Source organism: Oncorhynchus clarkii, chromosome 10 (assembly GCF_045791955.1).
Source record: "Oncorhynchus clarkii lewisi isolate Uvic-CL-2024 chromosome 10, UVic_Ocla_1.0, whole genome shotgun sequence".
Lineage (NCBI taxonomy): Eukaryota > Metazoa > Chordata > Actinopteri > Salmoniformes > Salmonidae > Oncorhynchus > Oncorhynchus clarkii.
Window position 1 is genome coordinate 17,028,804 of NC_092156.1, and position 17,406 is coordinate 17,046,209.

The 17,406-nt window shown below is 41.8% G+C and overlaps 1 protein-coding gene across 1 annotated transcript in view; it reads left to right on the plus strand.

Annotated features, from left to right (window-relative positions):
* Positions 1-17,406, plus strand: part of LOC139418071 (RAS p21 protein activator 4) — a 76,705-nt gene that overhangs the window by 31,565 nt on the left and 27,734 nt on the right. Inside the window, exons 5-9 of the mRNA XM_071167237.1 lie at positions 2,917-3,043; positions 9,089-9,170; positions 9,310-9,444; positions 10,081-10,172; positions 16,306-16,423. Of these exons, the coding sequence (XP_071023338.1) occupies positions 2,917-3,043; positions 9,089-9,170; positions 9,310-9,444; positions 10,081-10,172; positions 16,306-16,423 (554 nt within the window). The remainder of the gene's footprint in view (positions 1-2,916; positions 3,044-9,088; positions 9,171-9,309; positions 9,445-10,080; positions 10,173-16,305; positions 16,424-17,406) is intronic.

Consider the following 17,406-nt stretch of genomic DNA (forward strand, 5'->3'; position numbering starts at 1 on the left):
TTCTCATTGTTTTGATTAAGGGAAGTCCGGGTCGGGCAAGCATATTCCTACCCTCTTGTCTCCGCATTGTAATCCATTGCAGATGCGTTGCTTTGGAAACAAAGGCTTCGCCTGGTTGGTCAGAGAAGTTTTAAAGGAGAGACCAAGGCTTAAATTAAAGGGGATGAACAGTGACTTCATTGGTCCTTGTTTAAACGGTAGGCCAAACATTAGAGACGAACAGTCATCACCTCTCACCCTTTTATCTGCTACACCATCAGAGCCTTCAACATGTTACTTTTTTTTTCTGAAGACATAATTAAATAAGAATCATTCCAGTTTGAAAACCGTCACAAAAATAGATCCCTTTTGTGTGATGTCAGACCATGTTCTACTGCTTGACAGTGGGAATGTGCTTCTCTGCTAGGGGCCTCACACTTGAGGTGTCTGGGGGATTACTGTGGAAGTAACCTTGAGAGAAGCAGGCTGTATGGAGAGGGACCTCTGAGGAAGGGGGTGGGAAAGAGGACTGAGCGCAATGAATCACCTTTTGAAGCAGGCAGGTCAAGGCTTGAAAGGTTAGAGACCCCTAGTGTGTGTGTGTGTGTGTGTGTGTATTTGCCAGTCACGGTTTGAACACTTTCATAGATGAGACCTTTCACTGATGCTGACTGGCCTCTACCAAGGTTTGGTCAAGTGTATACTAATCCTAAACAGAATGCTGTGGAGTGCGTTTGAACGTCTTAGAAAAACTATCTGGCCTTTATGACCACTGATATTCTTAAATCTCAACCTGGTACAGACAAAAGAGGACTGGCCACCCCTCAGTGCCTGATTCCTCTCTGGGTTTCTTCCTAGGTTTCTGCCTTCTGGGGAATTTTTTTTCTAGCCACTGCTTTTGCATTGCTTGCTCTTTGGTGTTTTAGGCTGGGTATCTGTAAAGCACTGCTGATGTAAAAAGGGCTTTATAAAATGTGATTTTTGATTTTAAAATGTTTTAAGTCAAGTCAACTCGTACTCATCCATATTTGATATAATTTTGTTTTTTTTAGTTCAGTTTCCCTCATTGTACATATTTGTGTAGATAGCATATACCACAGACAGGACGGCGACGTTTCCTCAGAATGGTCTTCACATGGTTTCTGTCCCAAATGGCACCCTAATCCCTTTATAGTGCACTGCTTTTAACCAGGGTCCATATGGCTCTGGTAAAACGTAGTGCACTATAAAGGGACTAGTGAGCCAGAGACGGTACATGAACTATTCCGTGTTACTGGTGTATTTTTCTACTCTAAAACTACTGACATTACTTTTCATGCTGTGCCCGAAATGGAAACTGACCGACTCTTGTTTCAGTTCACTTTTTCTGAAATGACTTCATCAATGTTGTGCCCATTGTAGACAGGAGTCTCGCTTCCTCCAGTTTCTGTTCCCTGGCTGAATGCCAGCCAACATTTCACAATGTTCAGAGAAAAGCCTTTGTCATCAACACAACTTACTCCTCTCACTGTTTGTTCTGGAATAGCTAGTTAATTGTACATTTTCAGTGCAACGGGAATTTGACTTCTAAGATGGAGATTGAAAAATAAATGATAATCAAGACAGCCCTCAAAATATAGGCGATGAAACTACTGCTGTCAGTCTGAAATTTAAGGCCTCCAATGGTTGTCCCAAATGGTACCCTTTCCCCTATATTGTGCACCTCTTGACAAAATAGTGTAATATGTAGGGAATAGGGTCCCATATCGCCTCCGTGGCCACAAGTAGCTATCAGCACAGACCATTGACCAATGTTCCATCTGTTTTGTAACCAGTCCGCTGAACCAATGATCAGACTATTTGTAACCCACGCACAGTCCGCTGAACCAATGATCTGTGTCTGCATTAGAAACAAGACAGCCTAATAAAAAAAGCCTCAAAGCTTTTTTTCCGTCCTGCTTTGTGGAAACGTCTGTGGTTGTAGCCAGATTTATTTTTGTCCCACACTCAGCCGGCAATAAAGAATAATGTTGCTTGACTAGAGACATACCCTGGAATATCAATCAGGAGAAAAAGCACTTCTTTCAAGGGTAAACGCAGAACGATTCTGGGAAATCTTGCCGACTTGATAGGACACTTCATAAATCATTGGGAAGCTGGAAGAAATGGGCCTACTGGTTGAATGTAGTTGGAAATTATCTGGAGGGATGAAGAGTCAATTCACTGGTTGTTTCATTCAGCTTCTGTATTCTATGCATTGACTTTATGATGAGCTGAATTCTGACCAAATACATGAGTCGTATGTAAGAAATAAATGTGAAATAGCTACTGTACTCTGAAATGTCAGACCTGGAAAACCTCTGGATAATACCAATGACTGTAAGGATAATAACAGATTTAGTGAGACTGTGGCTGTCCTAATGTTTCCCTTTAATCAAGGAACTTATTGCCTGTGGTTTATTTCCCGATAAGTCGTCAATTTATTGCTTGTGCTTGGTTGACTAAATCTGTTATTATCCTTAGTCATTGGTATTATCCAGAGGTTTTCCAGGTCCGATATTAATTCAGAGTACAAGTATATTGGAGTCCAAATTGCAGTGCATGTAGATCTGTTCCAGTTCGGAGGCTGTGGAATGCAGGTTTAAACCGGGTAGACGATCTACTCGCGCAGAAGCGAATGCATCACAGACATTAGGTCTTTTACATTAAGCCTGAGACACAGAGAAAGGATGTTATTGGTGGGATTTATTCACAGCGTGTGTGTACGACATACTGTATTCCCCTCCATGAATTACCTTATCTCATCAGAAGCCATCCCAAACAGGAAAGTGTTTTTATAAGCATGTTTTCTTCTCTATATATTTTTTATTTAACCTTTGGTTATGAGCGTGTAAAGTGCATTTGCTATAGGACCATATATCTCACGTGTCCCCACACTAACTTTCCTGTGTGTTGAAGGGCTGGACGGCTGGGTGAACCTCACTGAGATTGACCCAGATGAGGAGGTGCAAGGGGAGATTCACCTCCAGATATCAGTGTTAGGGGACATCCGCAGAATACTGCGCTGCCAAGTACTGGAGGCCAGGTAAGACATGGATGTTGGGCTAGTCCTGTATGGCTCATTTGTTGGGGCATAGCGCTTACAATGTCAGGATTGTGGGTTTAATTCTCGCGGTGGCCATCCATACCAAAATGTATGCATCTACTACAGGAAGTTGGATACAATTTCCTACTAAATGTCTTAGTACATACACATTCATTACCTAGGTGACAAATTACCTGTGGGATCTAGGGTGGAACTACTTCTCAGGTTTTACTCTATATACGCTGACGGCATCGCTTTGTACAGCAACTACATCACACAAGGCCAGTGCTGCTCATTGGTAGTGGATGAGGTGTATACCATCACTGTATACATTAAAAAAAATAAAAAATTAACACTTCTCTATGTATAACCAATTGTTTATGAATAATTCACAATGTTTTGGATGTGTTATACAGTACATTATCAAAATTATGTGCACACCTGCTCGTCAAACATCTCAATCCAAAATCGCAAGCATTAAATATGGAGTTGATCACCCTTTTGCTGCTATAACAGCCTCCACTCTTTTGTGAAGGCTTTCCACTAGATAAACATTGCTGCAGGGACTTGCTTCCATTCAGCCACAAGCGCATTAGTGAGGTCGGCATTGATGTTGGGCAGTTAGGCCTGGCTTGCAGTCGACATTCCAATGAATCCCAAAGGTGTTCGATGAGGTTTGAGGTCCGGGCTCTGTGCAGGCCAGGCTGTGTCACAATTGGCCGTGATTGGGAATCCCATAGGGCGGCGCACAATTGGCCCAGTGTCGTCCGGGTTTGGCCGGTGTAGGCCGTCATTGTAAATAAGAATTTGTTCTGAACTGACTTGCCTAGTTAAATAAAATGTCTTCCACACTGATCTCAACAAACCATTTTGGTATGGACCTCGCTTTTTTGCAATGGGGCATTGTCTTGGTGAAACAGGAAAGGGCCTTCCCAAACTGTTGGAAGCACAGAATCATCTAGAATGTCATTGTGTTTTCACTGCTTCAGAGTCCAACGGTGGCGAGCTTTACACCGCTCCAGCCGACACTTGGCATTGCGTATGGTGATCTTAGGCTTGTGTGCGGCAGCTCGGCCATGGAAATCCATTTCATGAAGCTCCCGACTAAGTTATTGTGCTGACTTTGCTTCCAGTGGCAGTTTGGAACTCGGTAGATTGTTTTAACTGAGGACAAACAATTTTTACGCTATTTTTGCTATTTAACACAAGTTTTTGTGAAAACTATCGGTACAGTTAAATGCAATGGAAACACATTGAACTTTATATTTTTATTCAGTACATGAAAACTTCAGCGAAAAAGTACATTTTGTGCTGTATGTAATCCCTCACTGATTTGTATCTGTAACTAGTCAATTTGGTGGAAACACCACTGGTGGAAAAATGTGTGTATTTTCTTTATGCGGATTTTTGAAAATTTGCCTGAAAATCTGTCGCCAATTGGATGGAAACTAGATACTGTGATTGTTTTTAGTGGTCAAACAACAAACAGCTTCTTAGCAAAGAGCAATTTCTCAAGCAAGAATTTAGCAAGGACAGTCTGAGTGGTGAGGGGAAAACTGAAATCTAGCAGAGAGGTTTGGAACTCTTTCTTATTGGTCTATAAACTAATTTACCACCTGGTGATGTCACCAAGCAGGCCAAAACTCCATCCCACCAAAACATGCTCTTCCACTAAAAGGGCATAATCCTAATTTTCACAGTATTATTCCAACCTCATAGTGTGGAAATATACAGTGCCTATAGAACATATCTTGGATTTCTTCACATTTTACTGTGATACAAAGTGTGATTTAAAATGTATATTTAATTGTAAGAAAATTGTCAACTATCTACACAATACTATTTTTCTAGATTAATAAAAAAATAAAACACTAATATACAGTGCCTTCAGAAAGTACTTATTCCACATTTTGTTATAGCTTGAATTAAAGTAAACATTTTTCTCACCCATCTACACGCTATACCCCACAATGACAAAGTGAAAACATGCTTTTAGAAATGTTTGCTAATTTATTGAAAATGAAAATACAGATATCTCATTTACATAAGTTTTCACACTCCTGAGTCAATGCTGCCAAAGGTGATTCTACAAGTGACTACAGCTATGAGTCTTTGTGTAAGTCGAAGAGCTTTCCACACCTGGATTGTGCAATATTTGCCCACTTTAAAAAATATATATTTTCAAAATTCTTCAAGCTTTGTCAAATTGGTTGTTGATCATTGCTAGACAACCATTTTCAGGTATTGCCATAGATTTTCAATTAGATTTAAGTCAAAACTGTAACTCGGCCACTCAGGAACAGTCACTGTCTTCTTGGTTAGTAACTCCAGTGTAGATTTGCCCATGTGTTTTAGGTTATTGCCCTGCTGAAAGGTGAATTAATCTCCCAGTGTCTGGTGGAAAGCAGACTGAACCAGGTTTCCTCTAGGATTTTGCCTGTGCTTAACTCTGTTTTGTTTCTTTTTTATCCTGAGAAACTCCCCAGTCATTAACGATTACATACCCATAACATGAAACAGCCACCACTATGCTTGAAATTATGCAGCGTGGTACTCAGTAACATATTGGATTTACCCCAAACAAAACACTTTGTATTCAGGACAGAAAGTGAATTGCTTTGCCATTTTTTTGTTTATTGCCTTATTGCAAACAGGATGCATGTTTTGGAATATTTTCCTTCTGTACAGGCTCCCTTTTCACTCTGTCAATTAGGTTAGTATTGTGGAGTAACTACAATGTTTATATATCCTAATTTTTCTTCGATCACAACCATTAAATTCTGTAACTGTTTTAAAGTCACCATTGGCCTCATAGTGAAATCCCTGAGCGGTTTCCTTCCTTTCCGACAACTGAGTTAGGAAGGATGCCTGTATCTTTGTAGTGACTGTGTGTATTGATGCACCATCCAAAGTGCAATAACTTCACCATGCTAAAAGGGATATTCAAAGTCTGCTTTTTAACCTGTCTACCAATAGGTGGCCTTCTTTGCGAGGCATTGGGAACCCTCCCTGGTCTTTGTGGTTGAATCTGTGTTTGAAATTCGCTGCTCGACTGAGGGACATTACAGATAATTGTATGTGTGGGGTACAGAGATGAGGTAGTCATTTAAAAAATCATGTTGAACACTATTATTGTGCAGTGAGTGAGTCCATGCAACTTATTATGTGACTTGTTAAGCACATTTTTACTCCTGAACTTATTTAGGCTTTCCATAACAGTTGAATACTTATTGACTCAAGACTTTTCAGCTTTTCATTCTTAATTCATCTGTAAAAAAAAATGTAAAACACAATTCCACTGTCATTATGGGTTATTGTGGGCCAGTGACCCCAAAAATCTCAATTTAATAAATGTTTAATTCAGGGTTTAAAACGTTTTATTCTGTATATTTGTATTCTTCTTTTCACGCTGTCATTTAGGTCATTATTGACTCATTATTGAGTCACTACACTATTGCTCCATTCTTGTTTTTTTTTTCTCCATCTCAGCCATTGAACTCTGAAGGTGTCTTAAAATCACCAGTGGCCTCATGTTGACATCCCTAAGCAGTTTCATTCCAGTCCTGCAGCTTAGTTCAGAAGGACGACTGCATCATCCACAGCATAATTATGAACTTGGCCATGCTTAAAGATGTATGCAATGTCTGATTTGTTATTGTTACTCATCTACCAACCACTGCCATTCTTTGAGGCTTTTGAAAAGCTCCCTGGTCTTTAGTTGAATCTGTGCTTGAAATTCAATACTTGACTGCGGGACCTTGCAGATGTCATGTGTATGGTGGACAGAGAAAGGAGTAGTAATTCAAAAATCATGTCAACCCCTATTATTTCACACACTGATGTTACTTTTGAACTCATTTAGACTTGTATATAAATCCCACTTTGTAACACAACAAAATGTGAAAAAAGTTCAAGGAGGTGTAGACTTTCTATATGCACTGTATAGTAAGTACACTGCTCAAAAAAATAAAGGGAACACTAAAATAACACATCCTAGATTTGGAGTCACACTCAAAATTAAAGTGGAAAACCACACTACAGGCTGATCCAACTTTGATGTTATGTCCTTTAAAACAAGTCAAAATGAGTCTCAGTAGTGTGTGTGGCCTCCACGTGCCTGTATGACCTCCCTACAACGCCTGGGCATGCTCCTGATGAGGTAGCGGATGGTCTCCTGAGGGATCTCCTCCCAGACCTGGACTAAAGCATTCGCCAACTCCTGGACAGTCTGTGGTGTGGCGTTGGTGGATGGAGCGAGACATGATGTCCCAGATGTGCTCAATTGGATTCAGGTCTGGGGAACGGGCGGGCCAGTCCATAGCATCAATGCCTTCCTCTTGCAGGAACTGCTGACACACTCCAGCCACATGAGGTCTAGCATTGTCTTGCATTAGGAGGAACCCAGGGCCAACTGCACCAGCATATGGTCTCACAAGGGGTCTGAGGATCTCATCTCGGTACCTAATGGCAGTCAGGCTACCTCTGGCGAGCACATGGAGGACTGTGCGGCCCCCCAAAGAAATGCCACCCCACACCATGACTGACCCACCGCCAAACCGGTCATGCTGGAGGATGTTGCAGGCAGCAAAACGTTCTCCACTGCGTGTCCAGACTGTCACGTCTGTCACATGTGCTCAGTGTGAACCTGCTTTCATCTGTGAAGAGCACAGGGCGCCAGTGGCGAATTTGCCAATCTTGGTGTTCTCTGACAAATGCCAAACGTCCTGCACAGTGTTGGGCTGTAAGCACAACCCACACCTGTGGACGTCGGGCCCTCATACCACCCTCATGGAGTCTGTTTCTGACCGTTTGAGCAGACACATGCACATTTGTGGCCTGCTGGAGGTAATTTTGCAGGGCTCTGGCAGTGCTCCTCCTGCTCCTCCTTGCACAAAGGCGGAGGTAGGGGTCCTGCTGCTGAGTTGATGCCCTCCTATGGCCTCCTCCACGTCTCCTGATGTACTGGCCTGTCTCCTGGTAGCGCCTCCATGCTCTGGACACTACGCTGACAGACGCAGCAAACCTTCTTGCCACAGCTCGCATTGATGTGCCATCCTGGATGAGCTGCACTACCTGAGCCACTTGTGTGGGTTGTAGACTCCGTCTCATGCTACCACTAGACTGAAAGCACCGCCAGCATTCAAAAGTGACCAAAACATGTGGTCACCACCTGCAGAACCACTCCTTTATTGGGGGTGTCTTGCTAATTGCCTATAATTATCACCTGTTGTCTATTCCATTTGCACAACAGCATGTGACATTTATTGTCAATCAGTGTTGCTTCCTAAGTGGACAGTTTGATTTCACAGAAGTGTGATTGACTTGGAGTTACATTGTGTTGTTTAAGTGTTCCCTTTTTTTTTGAGCAGTGTATATAAAATGGATAAATCACATTTTTGACTGCACTGGGCCTTTTTTAAAATGTTTTTATTTTGAGTTTGCGCTGTAAACAGCTTGATAAATCAGTCTGGTTTAGGCTACTACAAACATACAGTTCCATCTATGTATTGTTCACAGGTTTGAGCATTACGTGCACTGGGCACACAGCTTGTGAACTCATTCTTCATAAATACCTGGGGCGTCGTCTGTGCTGTGGGTATTTCAGCCCATCTGCCGGAGCAGCTGGATTCACACAGACAGACATACGCCCGGCTGACTCTAGATCCTACGATGCGTGTTGATTACTTTCTCTGAGCTCACCCCAATGATCTCATACTGACCTCATCTCAAATGGTGCGTGGGAGGGCATTTGTTTGTGATTGAGACTAGACTTGTGGTTATGGGTTAAAATATAACATTGGTTTTCTTATTACTTTAGGTGCGCTTGATTTTGCTTGCCTGGTGCGCGGGTTTGCACTTTTGGGACTATTCCTTTGATCCCATTGCACCGGAGAGAACTTAATCAAACTCCTTCTGATGTGTTTGAAAGAAGACCTACTGTTTTAAGTGACCCAGATCTGATGGAGAGTGGAGATACAATGTGCTTCAATGTCAACTAATCTGTTAAATGCTCAACTTTCCTTTTTGTGTGGGTTTGTGCTTCAGAGACCTTGCAAAAAAGGATCGCAATGGAGCGTCGGACCCTTTTGTCAGAGTACGATACAACTGTAAAACCCACGAAAGTGCAGTAAGCCAAAGACCTGCCCACACCCATGGTCCTTACATTAAAATATTTAATACATTCATTGGAAAAACTTTTTGAAACAGCCCTTTTGACTTGTGAATTGAATATAGGAATCTGTGAATAGATATTTCTGTGGTTTCAGGTGATCAAGAAGTCCTGTTATCCGCGCTGGAACGAGAGCTTTGAGTTTGAGCTGGACGATGCACCCCTGGACACCCCTCTGAGTGTTGAGGTGTGGGATTGGGACCTGGTCAGCAAGAATGACTTCCTGGGAAAGGTGAGAAGTCCTGTTAAGGCAACTTTCCCAGGTTTCCCAGAAATCCCGGTTGGAAGATTCCCGGAATCAGAAAGGAATAAGCAGGATAACCTTTGGAAAGTTACTGGAATTTTGTAGCCCTAGTACCAAGTCTGAATAACAGTGGTGTGAAGCACTTACTTTTTAATGTAGGTGGTTTGGTCATGTAACCGTAACGCAAGTCGTCAGCTCTTAGTCATCTCCCTAAGCTAATACCTAGGCTTTAACTCAGTAGGCATATTTTGTAAGGAATGGTATTATGTTGTGCAGGAGACCTGGGGTTCGAAGCCCCGTCATTCACAGCTGAAAAGTGAAAAATATGTGGGCACCCCCCACAAGTGTTTTAAATATGAATGTTGAATGGATAATTGGAACCCTGGTTATGTCCATATTCAAAAAATAGTCTCAGAGTAGCAGTGCTGAGTTTAGCCTGTTACACGGGGGGGGGGGGGGGCTGATCCTAGATCAGCACTCTTACTCTGGGCCATGTTCTGTAGACGTCAGATTTAGACACACAGGATCACAACATGATAAACATTACACTCCATATACATTGAATACAATTAGTTTACAATGTATTATAATCAAATGTGTTGATGTTTGTTCTCCTCTGTTCAGGTTTTGTTCAACATCCACAGATTGCAGTCAGCCCACCAGGAGGAGGGCTGGTTTCGCCTGGTCCCTGATAAGCCCAAACATAGTCAGCATGAGTGAGTATCAATGGGTTGCCACCATTATCATAAATGCAAACACGTTTTTTGCACCAAGGAAGCAACTGTTAGCTGACAATATAGAAATGGCTTGGTGACATGCAAACTCCTCTATCCAAGTTTTTTTGTTTTATTTTATACCCACATGGCAGTCATAGACATTGAAATCAAATAATTATTATTATTATTGGTATTGGCCAATGTCAATAAATATGTAATGAAACACACAGTGTAAAGAAGAGTGACAAGTGTGTTGTATCCTCATAGAGTAGTGTTGTAAATTAGGTGGAAGAAGCAGGCTCCGGTAATTTTTGTATCTCACAGTCCAAAGGGGTATACTAAGATTGAAGCTAGATCTATTCAGGGTTTTCTGAAGCTAGCCAGCTTCAGCTTTTTATGCGCATGGGAGTGTGAGTGCACGTGCATATGTATGCATGTGTTTATGTGCATGCATGTGTGGGCGGGTGCGTCTGTTCCGGTCCATGTGCCGACCGGAAGTGCTAATCCTTTTCCCGGGCTAAATCCCTGGTTTATTTCTCCTCCATAAAGGATCATTTGGCCATGTGGACTCTGGGCAGGGATTAGAGAGAGAGAGAGGGAGGGAAATTGTGAGGAGAGGAGGAGTGGGGCTTATGTAAAAGGAAGAGGGCTGTAGCAGGATATGCATCCTTTTTGGACAGGATGGGACAAAAGCAGTATGCCCCCGCGGGAACCCAGATTAGTGCCAGAAACAAGGGCAATGTAGGGCGATTGGGCCGGCTACATGGCTCGCTGGCACTAGCGGCCATTGGATGTTGTTCTTTCAGCTGGTGGCTGGTATTGAGAGACAAGGAATCTCCGTTAACCTCTGAATGTGATCATGGTTGGGGAGGATTTGAGAGGGCATGCTCTTCCTGGTGCAGTACATAGCCATAGAATTAGAACCCTAGAAGAGCTTTCCCATTCACTTAAATGCCATAATGGGTGAACTGGCGGCCATATTGTGTACCCATATGAGTATATTTCTATGGACATAGCACTGCTTTAGGTCATTTTGTGCAGCCATTCATCAAATCTTTTTTGTGAACACCATAAAGAATCACATTATGTATAACTAATGTCATGTCATCATGCTTCTCCGTAAGCGTCTTTAATCATCATTACCAGCTTACAAGCATGCAGCTTATGATCTGGCCCTAATGTGTTTGTAAGCAAATGCTAATTGTTATGCATGTAAGTACTTCATAAGTGGTTGTATTATAGACCAGTGCATGACTGGTTGTGGATCGTGTGTGCTGCTTTTCATTCTCACCGTTTACTTGATGTTTCCCATTAATAAAAGGAAATCCGAAATATTGGTGTCTCTACCCTAACCCCTAACCAATAAGTGGCTTTCACTAGGAGAAGATTGGTCGACACTGTATAAACCTGTGGAAATAACTACCAAATAAGGACCTGAGGTGACCAGATGCGCTATTAGTCACAGGGACCATAGGTCAGTGTATTATATATTTAGTGCTGCATACATCAGGAAGTGGTTGTAATTGTAAGATTAAAAAGCCAAACCTTTTACTGTACTGTATGAACATAGGTCATGCATCCCAAATGGTACCCTATTCCCTTTATAGTGCAGTACTTTTATGGGAACAGGGTGGCATTTAGAATGCAAACAGTGATTTAACCACCATCCCTTCTCCCCCAATGAATCAGTATAACTCCACCAACTTAACGTTTCCCCAATGGCCTCATTCTAATGTCTTCTATCTTCCTTTTATTTTTATGCTCATTCTATTTTGGATTCTATTTATCAAATTGGTTCTCGAAAGTAGTATAGTTGAATCTGTAGCGATGATGTAATGGCAAGTTGTTCAAAAGGAAAATAAAGGATTTAAATACATTCTGGGGATATTGAATTAGGTTTTCATATGAAAAAATCCTACATTTCCCTCTCAGGCGATGCGTAACATTGTTGTGGCCGGTCACGATTATTGATGGACATCTGTCTGTCACTGCTCTGTCTCACTTTCCATTTTCATAACCGGGAAAGAAGGGAGGGCTGTTAAAATGTCATGCCAATCCCAAACAAAGGATTATTCAGAGATGTCTATGCTGCTCTCCAAGCAATAACTCTAACAAGATTTACCTCCATATTCATGATGTCACCCTTAGTTATGAAATCACAACAATTGAAATCAAATGCCATGATGAGTACTGGTGCTGTTGAGATGTCAAACCGTGGTTACACTATATAATAATGTTCATGAATAAGCCATTACATTCTTATACATGTTATAAAAGCTTTATCATTTTTTACCGATAAAACTCTATTCCTAAATAGTTTATTAATGCTTATGAAAGTTATAAAAACATTTTTTTTTACATTTTGGACAGTGTCGGCATTGCAACCCAATGAAAGTCGGTTTTCACCAGAGGACTTTGATCAACTCTGTGGTAAAATTCTCAGATTAAGCCCACGTAATCCTTGTCTTCTCAAATTATCTTCTTTCTTCCCACTCTTTTCAGCCAGTCAAGCTGTTGTTTATATTGTCTCTTTTTAAAAAAAAAACACCTCTGGACTTCTTCTTGATTAGATTTCTGACAGGCGGTTGCCATCTGGGCCCTGCAGTCTTGTTGACTAGTCGTGTGTGTTTTGTGCCAGGAAATGATGAGTGTCAAGTCTGGATCACTCATCCAATTCTTTATATGCCAGCTCCTCAGTAGAGGGTTGTGAATCCTCCAACCAGGATTTCTGGATAGTTACTGGAATTTTGAAACCCTAATGCAGTGCTGTGTGGGCTTGTGGATGTCTTTTTATTTTGTAAAAAAAAATTTCCACCTGAACTTTACAAGCCATTATGTTCTTGATTTCCTACCACTTTGTACGATTCCCTCAGCTTCACCAAGCACCCTAGCTTCTATAAAATTAAGCTGGTTTTGCTCACAGTGCTAGTAAGACTGTCAATTTTGTTCCATATGGCTTGATGAGTAAATTTCCCACCGAGAAGCCGGTGTTTGGAGGATATATTAGTATGGGTCGTGTCCGTAGATACGGAACAAAAAGACTAAACGACTGGGTCGCGTCTCTGGCAACCGAAACAATAGAACGAACGACCGACCAGCCAGTTTGGGAGCAACCGTAGATTTGTTTCCGGACTATATCTTGTGGAAGGAGGGCCGACAAACCGTATGAGGGCCGACAAACCGTGCCAATATATCCTCCAAACACCAGCTTTGAGGGCATTATCACTTTTATACAACAGGTTCAACAACAACCAACATATTCAAATAATGATTTACATATTTATTTGAAAAAAAGTTATTTTGATTTAATTTATTCATGCTATTTCATCCTTCCACAAGATATAGTCCCGAAACAAATCTATGGTTGCTCCCAAACCGGCTGGTCGTTCGTTCCATTGGTTCAGTTGCCAGAGACGCGACCCAGTCGTTCAGTCTTTTTGTTCTGTATCTACGGACACGACCCAGCCGTTAGCATGGCAATGGAACATTTAGAACGGTCTGGCAACGTTCTTATCCCTTGCTTGCTAGCTAGCCAACTACAGCTAACTTAGTCACGTAAAACAGTGCAGACAGAATAACAACAGTATCTGCATTTGTTAAAGCTGTTTTCTAGTGACATTTATTTGGATACATCCATAACAATGAACTAATGAGGCACGATTTCACCTGGCATAGAAAATGTGCTCTCTATTTAGGACACTGTTCAGAGGAGCTAGCCAACAACACAGCGAACACATCTTCAAACTGAAGCTGAAAAGATAGCACACTAGCTGCACTTCGTTTCACTGCACTTTGTTTTTCAATTCACATTTCTTTGTAAATATCCATAAAAATGATGCCAGCTGATTTATGATTTCGACTGGCTGAGAAACACTGCCTGCCTCTCTCGCCCCGACACCCAACACGTTCCTTACTATGGGACAGTTGGAGATCGAATTTGAATATTGAAACAATGTTGCAAATGTCGGAAGGACAGACAGCAAGGCTTATACAAATCTCCGCTGTTGAAAAATAAAAGTTAGTTTAAAAGGAATGTGAGATAATATCTAGATGCTTTTTATAGTGGTGATCAAATGTATAACTTCCCTGCCTGGGCTGATGAGACAGTGGATTGTGCAGTCAGATGGAACAGAGTAAATTGGAATTTTAACATCAAAGATTTAGCTGGTGGTAACTTGTAATATACACTGTCTGGAATGCGGTTTTAACCAATCCACATTCAGGATTAGACCCACCCATTGTATAAATAACCACATTCCACAGTCTGGGCCATTCTTACCACTATTGGAAAAGTGTTTTTCAGATCTTTTTTCCACTTCGTCTTTTGGACAGACATAAAGGTTGACTGTGTTGTAGTGCTGTATGTAGTCTATAACGTGCCTGTATAGTAGGGTGTGTTCAAAACATTGTCTGACTGTCTTTTTAAAACACCCTGAAAATACAGCCCTACATTGTTTATATACAGTACCAGTTAAACTTTTGGACACCTACTCATTCAATTTTCTTTATTTTTACTATTTTCTACATTGTGGAATAATAGTGAAGAGAGAGACTATGAAATAACACATGGAATCATGTAGTAACCACAAAAGTGTTAAACAAATCAAGATATAAATTATATTTGAGATTCTTCAAAGTAGCCACCCTTTGCCTTGATGACAGCTTTGCACCCTCTTGGCATTCTCTCAACCAGCTTTACCTGGAATGTTTTTCCACCCGTCTTGAAGGAGTTCCCACTTATGCTGAGCACTTGTTGGCTGCTTTTCCTGCACTCTGCGGTCCAACTCATCCCAAACCATCTCAATTGGGTTGAGGTTAGGTGATTGTGGAAGCCAGGTCATCTGATCCAGCACTCCATCATTCCATCACTCTCCTTCTTGGTCAAATAACCCTTACGCAGCCTGGAGGTGTGTGTTGGGTCATTGTCTTGTTGAAAAAAAAAATGATAGTCCCACTAAGCACCAACCAGCTGGGATGGCATATTGCTGCAGAATGCTGTGGTAGCCATGCTGGTTAAGTGTGCCTTGAATTTTAAATAAATCAGACAGTGTCACCAGCAAAGCACCCCCACACCATCACACCACCTCCTCCAAGCATTACAATAGGAACCACACTTGTGGAGATCATCTGTTCACTTACTCTGCGTCTCACAAAGACACGGTGGTTGGAACCAAAAATCTCAAATTTGGACTTCCACCGGTCTATTGCTCATGTTTCTTGGCCCAAGCAAGTCTCTTCTTATTATTGGTGTCCATTAGTAGCGGTTTCTTTGCAGCAATTTGACCATGAAGGCCTGACTCACGAAGTCTCCTCTGAACAGTTGATGCTGAGATGTCTGTTACTTGAACTCTGTGAAGCATTTTCTGAGGTTGATAACTCTAACTTGTCCTCTGCAGCAGAGGTAACTCTGGATCTTCCATTCCTGTGGTGGTCCTCATGAGACCGTTTCATCATAGCGCTTGATGGTTTCTGTGATTGCTCTTGAAGAAACTTTCAAAGTTCTTGAAATTTTCCAAATTGACTGACCTTCATGTCTTTAAGTAATGATGGACTGTTTGCTTATTTGAGCTGTTCTTGCCATAATATGGACTTGGTCTTTTACCAAATAGGGCTATCTTCTGTATACCAACCCTACCTTGTCACAACACAACTTATTGTCTCAAATGCATTAAGAAGGAAAGAAATTCGACAAATGAACTTTTAACAAGGCACACCTGTTAATTGGAATGCATTTCAGGTGACGACTTCATTAAGCTGGTTGAGAGAATCCCAAGAGGGTGCAAAGCTGTCATCAAGGCAAAGGGTGGCTATTTGAAGAATCTCAAATATAAAATATATTTTGATTTAACACTTTATTTGGTTACTAAATGATTCCATATGTGTTATTTCACAGTTTTGATGTCTTCCCTATTATTCTACAATGTAGAAAATAGTTTAAAAAATTAAGAAAAACCCTTGAATGAGTAGGTGAGTCCAAACGTTTGACTGATACTGTATATATTTTTCAAGATATTTATGTTTGAAGATTTTTTTTTCCTTTTTTTTTAGTGTTTTCTGTAAGGGTTTGCCCCCAAAATATTTTCATTTTTTTTTTATATGACTTCCCGTTAAGTTCTTTTCTACTCTGCTCCAGGGGCACTCTAGGATCTCTGCGCCTGCAGCTGCGCCTCCGAGATGAGACGGTCCTGCCCTCCGGCCACTACCAACCACTTACGGAGCTGCTGTGCCAATCCGTGGGCCCCCATCTTAATGTGAGCACCAAGTCAATGCCACTCCTCAGTCTCTCAAGTGTCGCCTGGGTTGCATAAGATCAGGGGTATACAGCTCCGGTCCTCGAGAGCCACGGGCCATGTATGCTGGTTTTTATCCTTTGCATTTTAACCAGAGACTGAATTACAGTTTTTCTAAGCTATTTTAAGTACATTAAATAAACTCAGCAAAAAAAGAAACATCCTCTCACTGTCAACTGTTTATTTTCAGCAAACTTAACATTTGTAAATATTTGTATGAACATAACAAGATTCAACAACTGAGACAAACTGAACAAGTTCCACAGACGTGTGACTAACAAATGGAATAATGTGTCCCTGAACAAAGGGGGGGAGGGTCAAAATCAAAAGTAGCAGTCAGTATCTGGTGTGGCCACCAGCTGCTTTAAGTACTGCAGTGCATCTCCTCCTCATGGACTGCACCAGATTTGCCAGTTCTTGCTGTAAGATGTTACCCCACTCTTCCACCAAGGCACCTGCAAGTTCCCAGACATTTCTGGGAGGGGAATGGCCCTAGCCCTCAACCTCCGATCCAACAGGTCCCAGACGTGCTCAATGGGATTGAGATCCGGGTTCTTTGTTGGCCATGGCAGAGCACTGACATACCTGTCTTGCAGGAAATCACGCACAGAACGAGCAGTATGGCTGGTGGCATTGTCAAGCTGGAGGGTCATGTCAGGATGAGCCTGCAGGAAGGGTACCACATGAGGGAGGAGGATGTCTTCCCTGTAACGCACAGTGTTGAGATTGCCTGCAATGACAACAAGCTCAGTCCAATGATGCTGTGACACACTGCCCCCGACCATGACGGACCATCCACCTTCAAATCGATCCCGCTCCAGAGTACAGGCCTCGGTGTAACGCTCATTCCTTCGACGATAAACGCAAATCCGACAATCACCCCTAATGAGACAAAACCGCGACTCGTCAGTGAAGAGCACTTCTTGCCAGTCCTGTCTGGTCCA